The 20512-nt window shown below is 29.3% G+C and overlaps 2 protein-coding genes across 4 annotated transcripts; both read right to left on the reverse strand.

The window, feature by feature from the left end:
• Positions 1 to 3219: 3219 nt before the first annotated feature.
• LOC145180560 (uncharacterized) lies at positions 3220 to 8963 on the reverse strand. The gene is made up of 8 exons (XM_090083612.1): positions 8457 to 8963; positions 8324 to 8375; positions 8130 to 8228; positions 7983 to 8025; positions 7337 to 7425; positions 4209 to 4273; positions 4008 to 4121; positions 3220 to 3873 (listed from the first exon to the last, which is right to left on the reverse strand). Exons 1-8 carry the CDS (start codon positions 8853 to 8855, stop codon positions 3724 to 3726), a joined length of 1011 nt encoding a protein of 336 aa, XP_089939738.1. The 5' UTR covers positions 8856 to 8963; the 3' UTR covers positions 3220 to 3723.
• A 687-nt stretch (positions 8964 to 9650) lies between these two features.
• On the reverse strand, positions 9651 to 19484 carry LOC145202470 (ubiquitin-like domain-containing CTD phosphatase 1). 3 transcript variants are annotated; one of them, XM_090083614.1, is made up of 10 exons: positions 18874 to 19484; positions 18673 to 18764; positions 14988 to 15079; positions 14664 to 14779; positions 12265 to 12363; positions 12141 to 12178; positions 11969 to 12067; positions 11690 to 11803; positions 11403 to 11530; positions 9651 to 9871 (listed from the first exon to the last, which is right to left on the reverse strand). In XM_090083614.1, exons 1-10 carry the CDS (start codon positions 19019 to 19021, stop codon positions 9856 to 9858), a joined length of 942 nt encoding a protein of 313 aa, XP_089939740.1. In that variant the 5' UTR covers positions 19022 to 19484; the 3' UTR covers positions 9651 to 9855. The 3 variants fall into 3 exon arrangements, with proteins under 3 accessions (XP_089939740.1, XP_089939739.1, XP_089939741.1); XM_090083613.1 differs by lacking the exon at positions 9651 to 9871 and having other exon boundaries at positions 11256 to 11530; XM_090083615.1 differs by lacking the exons at positions 9651 to 9871; positions 11403 to 11530; positions 11690 to 11803 and having other exon boundaries at positions 12285 to 12363.
• Positions 19485 to 20512: the final 1028 nt, after the last annotated feature.

Genomic DNA, 20512 nt, shown 5'->3' on the forward strand with positions numbered 1-20512 from the left:
TATGCGATTTCAGAATTAGGAAGTAGTTTGGGACTTCGGGAAATAAAAACGCCGAGGGTAAGTGTAAACTTGTTTTAATGTGTATGTGCTAGCTCAGGGTAAAACCTCTATGTGTTATAAAGTTTTAGGTGAATATTGTAAGATTTTTGTTTCCTTTTTTTTTGAGTGAGAGGCTAAGGAAATATTTATAAACGCTTTTCTTCACGCAAATCAGTGGGCCATCACGTGTTCGTCATCTTTTGAATGACCTCCTTTTTTACAGTTGTAAAAGGCAAATTGTTACTTGCGACTTTTTCAATTCTTCCAGATGCTTGTGCTGAGGCATGACCAAATAAACGGCATCTATTGTACCAGCACAATAGGTGTTAATTATTGGTCATACCATAAATCAAACTTTTCCCTCTGCAAAGCAGACTTCGGACTTATCTTTGAGCTCTGGGGCCTTGGTGAACCAATTTCAAATTGTTACCAAGTAATACAATAGTTAAAATAAAAAAAACCAGTGCAATAATAAAAATACACCTGAATTGGTATTATTTTAGATTAAAAATAAAACTTGAATGATGTAACATTTGCTTTTTCATTGCCATAAAAAGATAATATTCTTCAGACCAGATGCTGCCATTGTAAACAATATTGGCTAGAAAGTAGAAAAAACCTGTATTAATTAAAATTTATAGCTTGATAAAGATAATTTTATTTGTATTTTCATCTGTTTTTAAGTAGAGAAAAAGGTTACTCTTTCCCTTTTGTATTGGTTTTACTGCTATTTTTTCCGTATTTTGTTTAAAGATACGAAGTGTGGCTTTTTCTGCTTCTAAAGGAAGACGGCTGTCTTTAAATATGTTTAAGATGATACTTGATCTATGTGATGATAATGATAGTAAAGATAATGATTTTACAGAAGTTTTTATGAAACTTATAACTGGTACTCTTTTAATGCATTAAATCTCTGTTTGCATGCAGAATATACAACTGCCAACATTTTAAGAAGGGAATCAGTTTTTTTTGTTTGTCATCAGTTATTAATATTTACTTTATGTTGCTGGAAAAATTCATGGTTGATCTCTTCGTTTTAGCCGTACTATATGAGAGTGAAACATCCATATTTATTTGTCACAATAAAAGTAAAAATAAGTGTTGTGAAAACGATTTTATAATTTGTTCATTTGAACAGAAAAATTGAAAAAAGCAATAAGCAAAGTAACAGAAAAAAAAAAAAAATTTCAATCAGTTACTTCTCAAAAATATAAGTTACCACCAAGTACACTTCACAGTAAGGCTAAAAGCTTTCATCCTGAAGTTAAGTTATGCCCCAAAAGACGTTAGGAGTGCCGTTAAACTGTTGCTGGTTCATTTCCCACCCGGTTACCATCGTAAATACAGCAATTACATTTAACAAGGTGAACAGCAGCCTCGAACACTCAATCATTTCGAGAACTATCAGATAGCTACGGAAAATATATGTATGTGTAAAAAAATTACTGCCAAACTTTTACTGGCTTCTGAAATAATTGAGGTTTGTACATTTTGTCTGGACATGAACAAACAACATAAGCAAATAACATGCAGTTTTGGGATCTTTACAAAATGATGCAACTTTTATGTCCATTAGAGAATTAGTGCTGCTCATTAAGAATTTTAGTGATTGGCTATATAGGTGGTTTTGGATTTGGTCAAACTACTCCTTTCCAGAATCTCTTCATTCTATGACCAAGAGCATTTTTAACTACTTTCACCAGTGAGTTTGAAACTAGAAGAACATATAAAAGATTAAGTCAATTTTTAGGACTTTATAGATTCAGCGGAAGATTTGAAAATAGTGTATCAGTTCAACGAGGGAAAAAAGATTGTAGATAAAGATTTTTTAAATGAGTTTTAAAACCGATACTTGAGTTTAGTTTTAAGAACACCTCAATCAAAGTCTTATGAAAACAGTTCATTTTAACCAGCGTTTTAACCATTTATAAAATGGATCGTTTTTTTACTATACTAACATAGCTGAATCAAAAACTTAATTTTCCAACATCAAGGAAATACAATTTTGATGAAACTGATGAAATACAATTTTGATGAAATTGATGTATTATGCATTCACAAAAACCATAAGGTATTGCCTGTAAAAGGAGAACGACAAGTCGGAAAATTAGCATCCGAGAAGACCGAGAGAAAGAGGCAGAAATCAAATATTAATGTTTTACAAAATTCATTCCTTTATTCTTTGTTGCTGCTACACGGAATTGCAATACTGTAGGTGCCCCTATCATCAAGCATCGTAAGTGTCATTCATTCTGAGTGACTAGATGAGTAGAGACATTTTTTTTTGTGGTTTGAGCATTTCCAAACACTTTCAAGCATCTTAATGTAATCCTGCTCTATTGATTTTGGATGGGATGTATCACATAAAGAGTTATCAGTAATTAAATTGCTAGAAAGCATTACATTCATATGCTAGGTTGTCCTCCCTACACTACCCATAAATTGTAATTAGTAAACAGATTATTTGTGAAACCCTTGAAGGCTGCTTTTAGTGAAGCATCAGTTAAATAAATGCCGATGAATCCTGGAGCCAAAATAACTGATTAAGATATTGCAGACCTAGTGTTCAGTGCATTTTAAAAAAGCTGCATAAAATTGCAAAAGCGAATTTAAATGCACTGGCATATTTCTATTAGATCGAAATAATGTTCTGTATATTCTTGATTTTTAAATTCCTGCAACCTTGAATCTGAATATAATCCCAAAATCCTAAGGGATTAGGACACAAAGATTGTGCTGAGATTAACCCTAACTAGATGATGATAATTGGGATATCTGTGTGGCATAATATAAGTTAAATCATGAATGAATTATAGAGGCCATTGGTTAAAAAGCAAATTGAAATCATGTGTAAAAGCTGTTTCCAGGGTTACCCCTCAGTTTTGAAAGTTGTTGATTTTATTTCTTCGTTTTTTATTCAATAAATAAGAGTTTCAATTTGATTAAAATGTTTTGCCATTTTATTCTTCATTTATATTTAAGTAATAGTTAATAGACCTTATTCAAAATTTAAAAAATATTATTCATAAGTATCCGGAGCTAGCCGCCTCCCTTCCCCCTCCCTTAAACTTTAAATTTTAAGAAAGTGAAAAATAATCAAATGGACCTTCTTTAAAATTTCTTAATGAATACGTATGAATACGCAGACTCGTGTTAAATCAAGTTATTAAATTAAAACTGTTAAAGAAAAAAATTTATTATGTTTTAAGTGAAACATTTTTTTGCTTTATAGACGCAACACATCTTTACAATGCAACTTTAAACTTTCTCAACCATTAATAAAAGGTCTTCACATTTAACACAACAGAGAGTAAAACTCGTATAAAAGTAACATAATAACAACAAAATATGCGCATTAAAGAAATCTCCAATAGAAAAAGTTTGTTTTAAAGGATTGAAAGACTTTTTCGCTTTTTATTATTGCCGTTACAAAGCTTACTTAAAAAATCGGTTTTTCTATGTGCAATAATCAAGACCTTTTTTAAAGGCTTGATTTTAAGAATGCGATTTAAACGGGTGAAGATTTAAAAATGCGCAAGTTCTCTTTACGTCCTCTAAAAAGTGTTCCTATTGAAGAGTACAATCCAGTTCATTCTATGCATATGGTGTACTAGAACATAACAACTCTAGAGTTTAATCAAGCAAAACCTTAGTATTTTGCAATACGTCTGTCAACCTCACCAATTACTTCAATGGCAAATAAGTCCAATCGATTTCTTGTTTCCCTTTTTCTTTAAGATACTGATTTGCCTTTGAGAAATGTTGGCATCCAAAGAATCCACGATGAGCAGAGAGGGGAGAAGGATGCATACCGTTCAATACTAAGTGCGAAGACTAAAACAAAAAATACTTAATTTTTTTTTTTTTTTTTTTGCAGATCACACAATTAAATTTGTTCCTTCTTGCGAAAGCATTGTTCAAATAAGCCTAACTATTTGATTTGGTCATCTTTTCATTTAAAAACTTACCTTATTAATGAAGCTTCCTTTTTTCTGCGCATAACTTCCCCATAATAAAAACACTATTCCTTTAAGATTTTCATTGATCCAATGAATTGTAGCATCCGTAAACTTCTCCCAACCCTATACAAAAAGTTTATTCAATTTTGCACTCTTTCTTCAAAATCTAAGCTTGCTACTTCACAACTAGCGCATTACCATTAATATTACCTTATCTTTATGTGAATTAGCAACACCCTTTTGCACAGTCAGCACTGCATTTAACAGAAGTACACCTAAACCAACCAAGTTTCATACGGCTTATTTAGATATAAAGTAATTCGTACATTTAAAAGGAGCACAGCAGTATTTATTACTAGAGCTATGGAATAATTTAAGCGACTCTTGCATTTGCAAACAAATAACATTAAAGTAGAAAGAGAAGGGTTCCAGTTGAGAACAGAAACAGAAGCTGTTTAATCGCTTTTTTGCGGCAGTGATTCGCATTCACTGTAGCAAAAAACACGGTATTTTCTTCGACATCTTTTAAACTATATACATACATAATACATACATACATACATACATACATACATACATACATACATACATACATACATACATACATACATACATACATACATACATACATTCATACATACATACATACACACACACATACATACATACATACACATACATACATACATACATACATACATACATACATACATACATACATACATACATACATACATACATACATACATACATACATACATACATACATACATACATACATACATACATACAGTATCGGACAAAACATGGTGGACAAATTTAAATTTAGAACAAAAGTTGATCAAAAACTAAAAAGAACTGGTAAAACAATTGAACATATTATATTTTATGTAGTTTATTATGTTATTAACAAAACTTAAAACTTTTGAATTATACTAAAAATCACTAAAAAAGTTTTAAAACACATTTTCCATAACAAATTACATTTTTCTTTGAACAAAACAAGATTGGCATTCAAAAAATCGACTGAAAATTCAAAAGATATTCAAAAATTAACTTATTATTTTTCAAAAAACTTTAAAAATCAACTTAAAAGTTGGTAGGACCTCATTTACTTTTATTTACTGCTTTCATTCTTCGAGGCATAGACTCAATTAATGAGTCAACAATTCTCATATCAATCTCTCGCCAGGCCTTCTCAATTTGTTCAAACAATTCCTCGCTGGTCTCCACATTTGCACGCTCAATCTTATTGTCAATTATTTCCCACAAATTTTCTGAGGGATTCAAGTCAGGGCTTTGTGCAGGTCACTCTATTATGCTGATATTCTTGTCCTTGAACCATTGTTTTACAATTTTTGACGTATGTTTGGGATCATTGTCCTGTTTAGAAATTCATTTTAGGGGCATCACCCATTCAGCATGTGGTAACATAACATCTTCCATTATATCTTTGTAAACAAAACGGTCCATAATTCCATTAATTTTGTGAATTAGACCAGTTCCTAGTGCTGAGAAACATCCCTAGACCATAGCAGACGTTCCATGCTTAACACTCTTCTTGGTATATTTAGTATTGAATCTGGTGTTCTTTTGTCTCCAAACTCGCTTCTTGCCGTCGCTTCCAAAAAGGTTATATTTTGATTCATCACTAAAAAGTATGTTTTTCCAATGGTCTACAGTCCAACTTTGGTGTGCTTTGGCAAACGCAAGTCTTAGCGTTCTATTTTTAAAAGAAGTTAGTGGTTTCTTGGCAGGCATTCGAGAAAACAATTTTGCTTCGTTAGCTCTTCGTCGCACAGTGCGAATAGAGATTTGTAGTTCAAGTTTTTTGGTTAATTTTGTGGATGACAAAAATGGATCTTTTTTAAGCTCTTTAACAAAGATCTAGTTTTTGTGATGTTTTTCTTGGACGTCCGCCCCGATGGTTTGTTTTATAGCAGTCACGAGATCCAAATGATTTGACAGTTTTGCTTACAGTTGATTTAGCTATATTATATTTTCTACAAATTTCAGCTTGACGTTTTCCGCTTTAAAAATCTTTAATAATATTTTCACGTAAAACACTTCCTAATTTGTCGTAAGCCATTTTAAGTTGCAATTTACGCCATATATCACGAGTTAAATCTATTATTAGTTTAATTGAAAAAATAATTGGCCAGACGTTCCAAAATCTATTTTATTATTTTAGAGTAATGTTATTGTAAAAGTGAAAACAAAAGAATACGGTAAATTGAATAAAGACAATCAAAAAAAGCTTCGTTTTGATTTGTCTACCTTGTTTTGTCCAAGGGAAAGTTTATTGAGAAAAATGTGTTATAAATTTTTTTTGTGATTCTTAGTATGATTCAAACGTTTTAAATTTTGTGAAGAACATAATAAACTATTTAAAAATTACTATGTACAATTAATTTACTAATTCTTTTTAGTTTTTGATCAACTTTAGTTCTAAATTTGATTTTGTCCACCATGTTTTGTCCGATACTGTACATATGGGGATTAGAGCATCCCGCCATCGAAAATTGCGTAAATGCGTAAATTCCGATGTGAGAAATAGTTTATAAAGGTGACTCCGATGTGATTTAATCTTTTTATTTTCCGATATTTTCCGATGGTTTGTGGTGGCTTGCAAAATTTTGCTGTAATTTTGCGAAAACTTCGTAATTATAGATAAATACATGGGAAATACCACAATATTACGAGTTTACACTTTAAATACGATTTATTGTGAAATTACGCGAAAATGTCGCACGATAATGCGTAAATCTTGAAATATATCGGAGAGTGCGTGAAATTCTCCTCATCGGCCTCGGATTACATCGCACCTCCGATGTGATACCATTCCTCACCATCGCATCACTTCGGAGTCACGTTTATAAACTATTTCTCACATCGGAATTTACGCATTAAAGCAATTTCCGATGGCGGGATGCTCTAATGGGGATTGTGGTTAATGTTGGTTGACTAGGTTTAAAAACCGCTTTCCTATATTAGTGCTAATATTTTTCCTGAAAGTAGAATTAAACCAGATGATTTTTCGTTTGCGACTTTTGATATTACGGTATGTGAGTTAGGATTGTATTTAAGATTTTGGTTATAACCAGATTTTTTTGCTTTTTGATTCTTTCCATTTGAGGACCGCTGGTGTTTTTAAATACAGCTTAACCGTCGTCTCGATATAATCTCGATAATCCAAAATCAACTTTGTTATAATGTTGCGATTGTTAGAAAAGTAGGAAAATACCAACAAGTTCACAAACCTGTTATTAGATAGTCAATAAATGAGAGTACAACTTTATATTAATGCATTAAATTTGTAATAACAAGTTTATAGGTACCTTGTTTAGCCCAACCAAGAAGAAAACCGTGATCTGGAGCTTTAAATCCAGGTATATCGGTCGATAGCTCTTTATACATGTTCACTAAACTTAATTAAAAAGAGACAAATGTTAATGCATAACAATATTTTGCATTTATCAACATATCATAAAACGTATAATTGGCCATTTGATATTTACTATAAAACCTAGAACAAATGTCATAAGACTTATGACGATTGCTTTAGTTATTTATCAAATTTAATATAGTTGTTGAAACTTTAGGAAAATTTTAATTTTGAACCAGATGGCAAAGAATGGCTAAATATTGTTCAAACAAAAATCCAAACGCAAGCAAGATGAGCTAAAGACAAACATCATAATAAGATGAGCAAATATTCTTAACTGCAGAAATTACTCAAAAATAATATTCACTCATATTTAATTATATGTTTAGAACACTAAAATATTATAACAATTAATCTAATTTCCTAATTCAATTATTTATTTTTTAATTCAAGACTTTTTTAAGTTAAGAACATATGCTATTATTATTATTAGCTAGAGAAGGTTTTAACGTTATGTTTATATTATATTTATAACTTTAAAATAACTATTATAGCTGAACATTTAAAGAGATATAGATAAATGCAAAATTAACAACTACCTAGGTGGTGGTGGAACTCCTGGCTTGACACTGAAACATAACCCTAAAAAATATAAGTATAAATATAGATATAGTTAAAAGTGTTTGTTTAATTTTTGAGTGTAAAAAGAGTTTTTAAAAACAAAAGCAATTTTTAGAGTTAAATACCATGAGCTTGCCCATGCCCATGATATGGATCTTGTCCTAATATGACAACTTTTGTCTCATGAATGTCAAAATATTTAGTCCAACTGAAAACTTCATTTTCTAAACCAAATAATGTTTTTGTTATTTATAAGATATAAATTATGAAGATAAATAAACAGCTGAAACAATTGTAAAATAAAATATTGAATTTAAACCTGGGGGGTATATAACATTTGCTTTCCTTTGCGCAACAATAAACTGCTGTAGCTAAAAGACAAGTATAATTTCCTTTAGTGAAAAAATTAAAACTTTCATCTTTTCAAAAGTTCCTGTAAAATGAAAACATACATTTTTAAAATAAGCCTTTTCAAACTCAGATCTAAGTGCATTTTTCCAGCTTTCTCCTATTTCATTTCCTTGAAAAAGCTTGAGTTTTAACTTTTCTTCTGCTTCCTTTCTCCGAGATTCCATTCTTTCTTTTTGTTCAGGTGATAGAGAAGTCTTTAATTGAAGTAACTGTTCGGGTGTATAAGAATCTTTAATAGAAAGAGATTCTTCATTTGGCTGTTTGTTGTTTTCTTCCAGCTTTGGTTTTTTGTTCTCTTTCAGATTATCAGAATGAAACCCTGATTGAGGTAAACCTCGCTTAGCATTAATGAAGAAACTTGTTATTGAGGGTTGCTTACTATAGAGAGCTTTTTTCGTAGCCATGTTGCAAAGGTTGTGTAATAAAGTTGGATAAAGCATTAACTAATCAAAATTACAGACTCAAAACTACAGAACTAAATTACAGACTAAACAAATACAGAAGTGAATACTATAAAATAATACAGAGGATATTTGTTAAGACTTATATTGCAAGTAATAATCAGCAGAAGTTAAAAACTGACAGCAACACAACAAGAAAAACCCAGATTGTTCTATTGTTGTTGATCTTCAGATAAATTCTATTACTCCATGCGAGTGTCCCTTTTCATCCTTTCAAAGATCAATAACTGATCTCTAGAAGATAGCTTAAACTTTCCCAAACCTTTTTAGCATCAATAAATACAAGGTAATAATAACAATAATAATAATAACAATAACAATAATAATAAATATTAATAATTATAACAATAATAATGATGATGATGATGATGATGATGATGATGATGATGATGATGATGATGATGATGATGATGATAATAATAATAATAATAATAATAATAATAATAACAATAATAACAAGAATTATTTACAAACCAATTTTTTAGTAACCATAAATTGGAAAATAATTTGTATAATTCTTACTATGAGTTTACCATAATGCTTCTAATATTATAATAACAATTTTACCAATAAACTAGTTTTGATGAAAGTGAAAAAGGAGAAGTCTTACTTTATTTAGATAAAAATTAATTATTCTCTGATAAAATATGCTCCTTTTTTTAGAAACTATTATATTATTAATTGGAAATCCAATAAAAATAAAACTTGTGAGAATGTAAGGATAGAATTTAAAATCCGAAGAAATTAAAATTCATACAAAACTTTGAATATGGAGTAAAATTTTAAACTAAGTCATCATTCTGAAGTTAAAAACAAAATATTTTGTTTTAACAAAAAAAATATTTTCTTATAAATACATAATGAAAGTAAAATAACATGTTTATATGTACACAGTTAAGCTTGGCGCTGTTCTCAAAATCAGTTTATTCTTCAAGATACCTGAAATACTAGTTACAAGCTGGGGTTTCAAGATACCAGTTTATTCTTCAAGATACCTATAACATAGAATAAGATAACAAAACTTTGCCAGAACTCTTTTTTAAAATAATTTTTTGTAATAATTTCACTTAAGTAAAACATTTGTGTTATGATAGAAGAGTACACTGAGAAGAAGAAAATAAACAGAAGTTTAACATTTTGGAGGACTTTTATAATTGTACTGAAAACTGAATATGTGTATTTAAACATACCTCATGTAATTTTAGAAACAAAGGTATTTATTTTATACTATTAGTTATTATATATTAAGTGAATTTTAAATCAGTTACATGTAGTAATGCATTTATCTTAAGTATTTAAGATCATATTATTCATTTAAAACTTTTTGATAATATCAATAAATTATTTTAAGAATGCTATCCTTGTTATTTTAAGAATGTTTTGTTTTGTTAAGAGTCCAGCAATGACAACATTTTATAAGTCATGACAAGTAGTTTTAATGACCATTTAAGAAAACAGGCCAGCAAAAACAAAAGTCCTTCCCCATGACAAATTTATAGTAATATTTTTGAGGTGCTAAATTGAGCCAAACTCATTTTGATTGAATAAAAGAAAAAACAACAAACTTATTTCTAAACTGTCTCTAATCAGCGGGAGAATAGTTTTTCTCCCCCATTTCATTCAATATTATTACAATCATTTCACAAAATATGAGAAACGTCATTTCACAAAATATGAGAAACCCGTTTGTTATCCTGTACTCCTAATTTCAATTTAATGTACAAGACATAATTTTTTAATCATATTAGTAATACTTCTTCTCAGCATATGGCTTAAATAACTTCTTCAACACAAAATGATACATACATGGTAGTTAAAAATGGATTGAATTTTGGAAATCAGAACTATAAAACTAATTATTAACACTTATAAAGTTTTATTAGGAAACTTGTTGTTGACTAGTGTAATCAATATACCACAACTAGTAATGCTGATTGACCAGAAATTAAAAGTATCAATGTATAAATTTTCATAAAATTAAGCTCATTGAATAATTCAACAAAAGTTTGCAACAGTTTTTAACTAATAGAAAAGTAATCAGAAAAATGGACCCAGGCCTGACAACTCTACAGTTTTAAAACTGAACTTTAAATATGTTACACGGACAACATGTAACAATAAATATTTTAAACAAAAGAAATGAATTGATTGATTTAATGAGAAATATAATACTATGTCATATTCTCAGATTATATTGTCGCAAGACCACACTGAACTCAGTCAAATCTCATTAATAGCCATTACCACCTAAGCTCCCTCCCCCTTCCCAAATTTAATATTTATTAAACTTTTTAACAACTTTAACTATTACAATACTTTGCAATTGAAAAATTGAAAGTGACTGTTGCAAATTGAAATTTTTGATGAAATCATCAAAACGTAATGAATAATTCTCATTCCCCTTGTGATGACAATAAAAAGTCACTTACTACTTGCATTCATCAATTTCTATAATGAATACAGTTATGATAGACAACAGCCATTGCTAGACTCTAATTTTATTTCATTTGATAAAGAAAAAGAAACCTTTCCCATTTGCTATGCCTCAATGAGGTAAAATCATCTACATTGATGATTTTGAGAAGATATTTTGAGAGGTTTAAAAGTTCACAATCCACATCTCTGTTCTGATGAGCATTTCGAAAAGGGCGAATCTAAACAATATTTTAAAAGTGGCGATGTAATAACTTTACCTGAGACATAATTTGATAAAATGTTATACATAAGTTATATATAACATTTATCAAATATTGATGTATATTTTTAACAATTTTAGTTTGGCAACAAATATCATTCTAAAAAATCATGCATACTTTTAAGCCAGAGGATGGATTCATAAGAAAGTTTCTCCGCAGATCATCAAACATTATTGTATTTTTTGAAGAATATTGTGGATACTTGCCCCAAATAACTCCAAGAGGTTTTGTCTAAGAAAAAAACAACATAATTAAAAAGTAAATAAAACAATATGATAGATAAAAAATATCAGCAAAGATGCAGGAAAAAAAAGGAGCAGGGCTTCACAACTTTTAAACATAGGAACCAACCATATGCTTTTTATTTATATAAGCATTACAAAATGTTTTTTGTACCTCAATTACCCCATATCTTTCTGTATAAACAGTTATCATTGCACCACTATCCATTAGAAACATCAGTTTGTAGTTTTCATTATTTATCACTCTTAACTCCTATAAAAAAATTTGTTAAAGAGCTGAGCCATATTGAGCTTTTTTTTTTGTCTTTATTATTAGTTTTTACTACCTCCATCTTTGCTTTGATCCATTTCATGCCAGTTGCAGCTAAAATAAAAAGTACAAGCATGGTTACACTCAATGGCAACAATTTCACACATAAAATATCATCAAGATAAGCATAAGAAACGTACACCATATCACTATGTCATACCATGGATAAACAGCTGCTAAAAATTCATGCAAATATGGACGCATTAATTGGAAACCATTTTCAGCTGATGAACGATGATCTATTTGTATGAAATTTATAAACAAATTAAAGGCAAACAGAAACATAGCAAAAGGTAAAAGTAATAAGTGCAATCTGATTTAATCTTAACAATGTTCTAACTAACAAAAGAAAAAAAGAGAAATATTTGAAAAGAAAATTTTACGCTGTTGTATTAGGTAGTTTGAGGATAAATAGATAAATGTTCATTATAACAATTAACTGATGTAGAAGAAACTTAAATAATTACTTCGAGATAAAGGTATTTAAAGCTTTTTGAAAAAAATTTTTTGTTTTATATTTTTTAAAAAAAAACAATTCTTACTCTTATAGTTTTATACTGTTTACAAAAGTTGTTGTACTTTTTTTACATTTACTTAAGTAGAATTATGTTTCAGAACAGTCCAAAAGTGTTCCTTAGAAGCTAGACATCTTTTTGAGAATTCAACTCCTCCCAAACTTTAGGTTTAAATTGAGGGATTAGGCAGGTCAAAGTTGAAGTATGTTAGAGTCATTATAATACTGCATGGTAAATCCTCAACCAATAAGCTGATTTTCTGCAGTAAATCAGCTTACTAGCTGAGGCAAGTGGGTAGGCGAGTATGTTATGGTTTTGCTTTTATCCAAGAATAACCCTGTATAGTGGTCTGAATTCAATGTGCAAAAATACTCATCAAACTATTACTTAGCTTCAACTGTGTTTAACAGTTTTTATTTGCATTTGAATATAATCTTTTCACTAGCCGAATGCCTCAGATAGGTCCATCTTTTACTACTAAAAATCTGAAAATTAGATTCTTCTCTCTACAAAAAGCACATAAACTTTTTTTAATAGCCATATATCTATTTTTGTGGACTACTGGAGTTTTTTTCTTTATGTTTTGTAGTCATATAAGTGGATAATACACTGCAATCATAAAAACCAATAAAGTACAGCATCTAACTGAAATCTCTTGTGGTTACTATTAACAGAGACAGTTTGGTGCTTGCTCTATTTGGTAGATAAGACCATCAATTTTCCTTTTGTAATGATGTTATATGAGATCTTCCATTGTGGGTTTTATCTGCTTTAGATCTAATTTGCTGGAATTGTCAAATTGCATAGGCTACTACTGTAGATTTATAAATATTTAATTTTACAAGAAATTACAGGTAAAGATAGATCTGTCAGAGAAATAGAAATTAACAATATTTACTTTTTAGCTTTCAGGGCCATATTTTTAAATATGTAAATGAAAATTTATACTTTCATTAAAACTGTTAAACTATATACAGTGGCTCACTAATGGATATTTTTTGAAACACACAAACTGCTCCAACCAGCACCATAGAAAAAAAATCAACTGGCTATTCTTCATTAGGAAAATATCATGGAAATTCTCCTTGCAAAAGGTCTGGGTAGTCCTTGTTGTATGGCTGGTTGCAGCATCCTACTGTAAGAGATATGGTTGATAGCCTTATATCGCATACATGCAATGGTTTTGGGAGTTGATATTTACTCAATTGTCATTAAAAATGACTTTCTTTAGATTGAATTTAATGTGCTGAGCCTTCAGGAGTTTTTTCAGAGTTTTTTTTGAGGATTATCTGGTGTATAAAACTTATTCTTCTAACATTTGAAGCTGACATATGCAGATCATCTTTAACAATGCAGTGAATTGTAGTTTGTGACAAATTAATATCACAAGCTAGTTTCTGCTAGAAACAAGCTGATTTTAATGATTTCAACCATTTTTTTCCATAGTCAGCCTTCTTTCTGATTCTTTCTTCTTTTCTTGTTGATTGCCTTCTTTCTAGCTTTTCTGTATGACAATTGAAGGATGATCTCCTTGTTGAAACAAATCAATAATTGCAAAATGACGATCTCTTTCATTCATCGTTGTGTCTGAGGAGAGAGAATAGAGAATATGTGGCTGCAATTAATCTCTTTATTCATGGCAGATATTCTAATCATTAAATGAATACAATTGCACATATCCAGTACCTATAAATAGCATATTAAGCTGTTGTAAATTTTACTAAATTCCCCTATAAATAAATTGGTACTTTTGCAACTACCACTACTAGGAGTGTTGTTAGGTAAATTAAGTAGTGTGGCATATGTACATAGCCTGTAGATTTTCAAAGCAAAAACAACAATACTGTCTTTTATATTCAAATTATTATTAATAATATAGTAATAACTTAATATTTTAGCAACTATTGTTCTTTTTCACCAAACAAGAGTGTTTTTCAATTATTGTATCATGATAACAAAATATCGAAAGACTTTTGCATGGAAATATACAGATTAAAAAAAGTTACTAAAAAGTAGAGAATTACCAAATATTGTGTAATCAACATCTAAAACAAGCAATCGTTTTCCAGGTCTTGGAGGATTTATTTCATTAATTTTGTATGTATCAATACGCTTTTGTATTTTTTCAAGGTGTTCTGCTCTAAATTAAATGAAATAAAAATTAAATCTTTTATTACTGTATGTAAAAAAAACTATTTAAAATGATAAGGTATCTTTTTACCATATATATCTAAAAATTTTAAAAATACTGTTAAATTTCTTCATAATGAATGCAATTGCTTAAATGTTAACATAAAAAAATTTATGTTGATGGTTTTGAAATGATTTTTAAACCATTAAATTCAAACCTATTTTGTATAAGGACTTCTTCTTCTTCAATGTCAAAATCATCAATCACATTGGTTTCAGTTACTTCTTTTGGGGGAGATATTACATCTGACTAAAAAGTACAAATTAACACATCAAAGCAAAACGTATGAAACCTTTTTACTTAACAGGACTAATGTTGAAGAATTTGATAGAAATTCTTTCCATATATAATTGATGTATGTGGTTGGAGAAAGTTATTTCACATTTGTGCCATTACAAATGAATCTCATTAGAACATTAGAACTAATGACTTCCAACTTGAGAATCACTCAGGGTCTGGTTATCCAACTGAAGTTGATTCTGAAGCAGTGCACAAACTGGTGGAGAAGGACCCAAGACTCAGTAGCTGATACACAGCCTCCACACTGCAATGTTTTCACATGTCAGTGCTGCTCTAAAACTGACATGAGCTTGAAGATCTACATGCTCTTACTCTCAAAAAAGTTTTTGCTTTGAATAGGTCAAAAAAAATATTCAAATAAATTGAAATAAAAAATGAAATAAAGTTAGTCTAGCAATGGCTGTTGTCTATCATAACTGTATTCATTAAGATTGATGAATGCAAGTAATATAAAGTTTTTGCAAAAGCTTTGACTGATTAGATCACTTAATCACAGGCAATGAGAAGTTAATTAATGTAAACCACAGATAAAAGCATCAGTATGTTGATGCAGTAGAGCAGACAAAACAGGGAACAGCCAGGCAGCTTTTACAAGGATGGGATCTATTCCTAGCCTTATAAATGGAGAGTTGTTGTTGATAATAATAGTGATTACATTGTAGGTTAACTGTGTTTATTCCGAGGATTGGAATGATTTGAACTATTTTCATAAAAATGTGAAAGAACTTTCTTTCCAACCTAATATATAGAATTGCATATGAAAGTTTGACTTCTATGAAAATCTCAAGTATTGATGATACACTGTATTCTTCAGTCACTATTGTTCATGTTTTTGAATATTTTTCTGTTCTGAGACCACTCTATAAGTAATTAGAAATGATTATTAACTTCCTAGTGTTTCTTCTCTGCAAAAAATGACATCAAAAACTGAATTATTTAAGCTAAATTGTTAAACAATGATGAATTTATTTTACGTCTTTTGAAAACTTACTGATCAAGAGCAATAGTCTGTTTTAAAGGTAGATGAGCAGTCTGTTAAAGTTTTATTAACTTACTATGGCGGAGAACTTTTTGAAAAACTATTGATCAGCCAGACATATTACCAAGAACATTACTAGCTATTATGATTAAGTGTCTTTTTGGTGGCCCCACTTTTATAGTTTGCATGATTCCAGTATGTTATCTTGATTCAGACTTTCAGTATGAAGAAATTAATTTTATACTTAAATTAATTTCTAATCCAAATGGAAACTGTGTTGTAATTCAATATGACAATAACAAAGTTAATGATAAGTTTTTTCTCTCTTTAAAACTGTCAAAGAAAAGGCATGGTTAACTAAAAAGAAGATTTTTTTTACTTTATGATTATATTTACATGTTAGTATTTGGAAAAATATAAGAATTGGATTACTGAAAAAATTCAAGAGCTACAGTTTAAGGACAGTGGTGAAGATAATTTAATTGCAAGATAGAATGACCATAAGAAACTTAACTGTTTAGAAATTAAAAAACTTGTGTCTCTTTCATATTTAAATGCTGCTTCAAACTTCCCAAAACCTGTTGAGTAACAAAATATTTCTCTGTGTTTCAGAGTATTTTATGAAGAAACTCTTTCTGCATTATCAACACATAGAATATAAAAAAGTAATCTTAAAGGAATGTTGAATTTTTAAAAAGTTAACAGATGGACTGAAAATTATTAAAGTTTGCAAACTTGGTGATGACAAAAGACTGAGAGATCAATTGCACCGTTTCATTAAATCACCAGATGACCTTTATCTGCAACAATTACTTTCTCTGTCAAAAATGTTTGAAATTATGAGTTGTCATAATGGAAATAAAAAGATCAAAATGCTGACTGTTGAAACACCTAAAGCAATAGCATATACTTCAACTTAGTTGAGAAAGCTTAGTTGAATTAGCTAAGTATTTGCTAAGTTCATCACATGAACTTTGTTAAATTTATAAATTTAATGTTAATTCTTGTGACTCTTGCACTAGATTTGATTTTGTGAGTTTATTCAGATTTCTTATTTCTATTTTCAATCAATTGATGATTTTTTTTGTTTTTTTTTTTAAACATTGCTATTTCTTCTACAAAAATATATAAAATCTTGTCAAATATTTTTTTAACTAACTACCCAAAACTCAACACTCCATGCTCTTCCAAGGAACCTGCTCAAAAGATTTGAAAATGCACTATGCATATATGAAAGGCCAGATTTGAGCATTCATCGACTTGTAATTTAACTTCACAATTATATAATAATAGCACCATAAGAACTTAACAATTTGACTGAGGTTTTAATCTGGGAAACTTGACAACTTATTTGACCCACAAAGGAAATACTTTCTTAACCTTTGCACTTCTAAGGTCATGATGTTTCACTATGTACTCACTAAACTAACATCAATAAAAATATAAAAATTAGAGGGTATGTGTTTAAAAAAAAAAGAAATTAAATATATAAATATATTGATTTAATTTGATTCAAATTTTATGGACAACCTTGCCAGTTCATTAAATTCATTTTATTTACTTCTTACCAAGCTTTGACTTTGCAAGCTGTGTGTTAAGGCTTATCTTGTTAAAACTGCCACTATTTGTTTTGATCAAATTTTCTGTAGTGTTTTTTTTTTATATACACTGGATAAAAGTTTTATATACACTTGATAAAAAGAGGCTCTCTGACCTAAGTTTGGCACTACTTACTTAATGTACTGTTTACTGAATACCGCTTCACCTGGAATTTACAATACTTTACTTAATTGTAACGCCTGCAACCAGATATCTCTGAACCTTGCAAATAATATTATTTTAACATATTAGTTATAAACTGTAAATTAATACTACAAGAATTTTTAAATTATTTACTACACAAATTTGAAAAATCTTGATGTCACATAAACAGGAGTTTACATTTTTCCAACGTTATTTTTTTAAAACAGACGGTAAGTACCTAACATTTGTAAAAGATTTTTATATTAAATGTAACTTAGAATTAAATGTAAGAATACCAAAAATGTTTTCTGAGTAACAAGGTATGTTTATACATTTAAAGTTACTTAACAATTTTAATTTTGTTTTTGTAAACTAACTCAAAAATGTGTAGGTTAATTCAAAAGCACCATTGAATGACTAATCCTTGACAAATTTATCTGAAACTACTAAAATTGCAATTTAAAGTAATTTGTCAAAAATATCTAATCTTCTAGCTGCTGAAGAGCATAGATCAATGTTAAAATCTAATAATCTCAAAAATTTTAAAGAATAAGGTTATTAAAGGTAAAAGAAACTTAACTACAACACTGTGTAAATGGTTTAATGTATTTAATTACAGAACAGTCATTTTTTAAGTTTTTTCCCAGCGTGCAAGATCATGTACAAAATTGAACAAACTTAAATGAACAAAGTAAGTCAAAATGGTCTATTCCGTGAAGAAAATGCTGTTTTTGAGTTGAATCTATTGTATAAAACTTGTCATGATTGTTAAAAATTCTATAAACATTATTTTAATTTATATTTTTAAAAATTTGTTTACTAAAATGTCTTCTTGAGTTCCCATCATCATGATCTTCATTCCAGGCTTCAATGATAGAAAACATAATTTTATCTCATCAGTAATTGGCTTACCTGTAATTTTAAGGGAATAAAAATACTTTACTATTAACTTTTTTTCTAAAGAACATGTTTATGAAAAAAAATTCTGGAAAGGCTTTAAAAATAGAATAGCATTACATACCTTTAAAATTTAAACCAAAAAGTTTCTGACGATTGGGATTGACTTTTGTTTTTTCATGGATTACTTTTTTGAGCTGAAGTATCGTCATCTGTTCTGAAATGTCTTCGAGTATATACTCTTTGCCATTCCATTTAACTACTAGATTCATGGATTATTCCTTAAATCATAAGCTAGTTAATTAGCTGTCTGTTCAAAATATTGGTAACTATTTACTTTGGTATATATAGTCTATTTTTAGAGTAGTAAATTTAATTCAAACAACATTTAAACATTAAAACTGCCCAAGATTTTAATGCTTTAATGTTGTTTGAATAAAATTAACTCTGAAAGGCTAAAAGTCTATTTTACAAATTTAAAAAAGTTTTTTAATAGACAAAAGGTACAGGCATTCGTGTTTTCTCTCATAGGTAAGTTCTCACAAAAAAATTAACTTGTGAATTAGACCCAATAAATTCTGACTCGACTATACAGAATATACCAATATAATACCGACTATACCGATATGATGATATACCAATATAATACCGACTATACCAACTGATACGTTAAAGGGATTTTAAAAAATCAACTTTTTTTTAGATCTATTTTACAACATTTTGACGCTTTTAAATCTTTAAAAATAGCAAGGTTTAAAGATTTTAAATTTAATGCGCTTAAATGTGACAATTTTACAGAAAGAGAACACTTTGGGTGTCACCTTCAGGGAGGGTAAAAGCACCCCAAAGTGACATCCCCTGTAAAAAGAAAACTATTGTTTAAAATCGAAAAAATTTTGGACGTGTTCAAAGCCCAATTTTTTTTTTTTATAGTTTTATATTTAGTATATAATATAGGTAGGGTAATTCTTTTTTTAAGTCATTCTGACATTTTTCTTGCAAGCAGTTATCAACCACTGTTACATTCTTCTTCGCTTAGTTTTTTTTTGTGTGCTTGTAATATGAGGGGAGGAAATGATATTACAAACAGAATTTTTATATGAAAGAGCACAATATTTTTAAAAGACTTGCAACTACCCTTTGACAACTGTCGTACCTTTAACGTTTATATGCGGTTGTGAGCATTCAAGCCTTTACGAAAGGTAAGATTCAACTTATTGCATTTATTGATAAATGAATTATATTGTTATTTGTGTATCAGATAATATTATTAACAGAATCAAGACAAATTGTCTTGGAGTTATAGAAAATCATATTTTATATATGGTTAATGATTGAGATAATTGAAACAGATTCAAAAATGGCGTCGGTTGGTAATATGAAAAAGACTGTTCCATATTACAACCCCTACTTTTTAAGATGTTTCAATGCCAAGACAGAAATTAGTACTGAAAAAAGTCTTGTTCAGAAATGGCAGCAAAAAGAAAAGTTAAATGCAATATTAATAGTAAGAGAAAAAAAACTACTTTTTTAAGAAAAGTGACGAAAATGGGAGGGTTTAGTTTGACAATTTCAAGAATTAATACAAACATCAGTTATCAATTAGATTTGTCACGTGAAAAAATAGCATGTGATTACATTACATGCCAGAGCCATCGGGTTCAACAATGAGGGCGCTGTTAGCTTCGACAATCTAGAAACAGAATACGCGAAGCATCTTATAGCAAGCATATAGAAATTAAAACAAAACCGAATGCTCCCAG

The sequence above is a fragment of the Hydra viridissima genome, unplaced genomic scaffold, assembly GCF_058129835.1.
Source record: "Hydra viridissima isolate aposymbiotic clone 2 unplaced genomic scaffold, HvirCarnegie_v1 scaffold_3, whole genome shotgun sequence".
NCBI classification, from domain to species: domain Eukaryota; kingdom Metazoa; phylum Cnidaria; class Hydrozoa; order Anthoathecata; family Hydridae; genus Hydra; species Hydra viridissima.

What these genes read in the sequence shown, in the direction of transcription:
- LOC145180560 (XM_090083612.1), bottom strand. Translation starts at nt 8,855, where the DNA reads ATGCTTTATCCAACTTTATTACACAACCTTTGCAACATGGCTACGAAA. An exon ending in TCTTGGTTGGGCTAAACAAG is followed by an intron (nt 4,274 to 7,336) that starts GTACCTATAAAC and finishes TGGTTGGTTTAG; the next exon opens with GTGTACTTCTGTTAAATGCA. An exon ending in AAGGAAGCTTCATTAATAAG is followed by an intron (nt 3,874 to 4,007) that starts GTAAGTTTTTAA and finishes TTTTTGTTTTAG; the next exon opens with TCTTCGCACTTAGTATTGAA.
- LOC145202470 (XM_090083613.1), bottom strand. Translation starts at nt 19,021, where the DNA reads ATGAATCTAGTAGTTAAATGGAATGGCAAAGAGTATATACTCGAAGAC. An exon ending in GAACTCAAGAAGACATTTTA is followed by an intron (nt 15,080 to 18,672) that starts GTAAACAAATTT and finishes TGTACTTTTTAG; the next exon opens with TCAGATGTAATATCTCCCCC. An exon ending in ATCCATCCTCTGGCTTAAAA is followed by an intron (nt 11,531 to 11,689) that starts GTATGCATGATT and finishes AATATTGTTTAG; the next exon opens with ATTCGCCCTTTTCGAAATGC.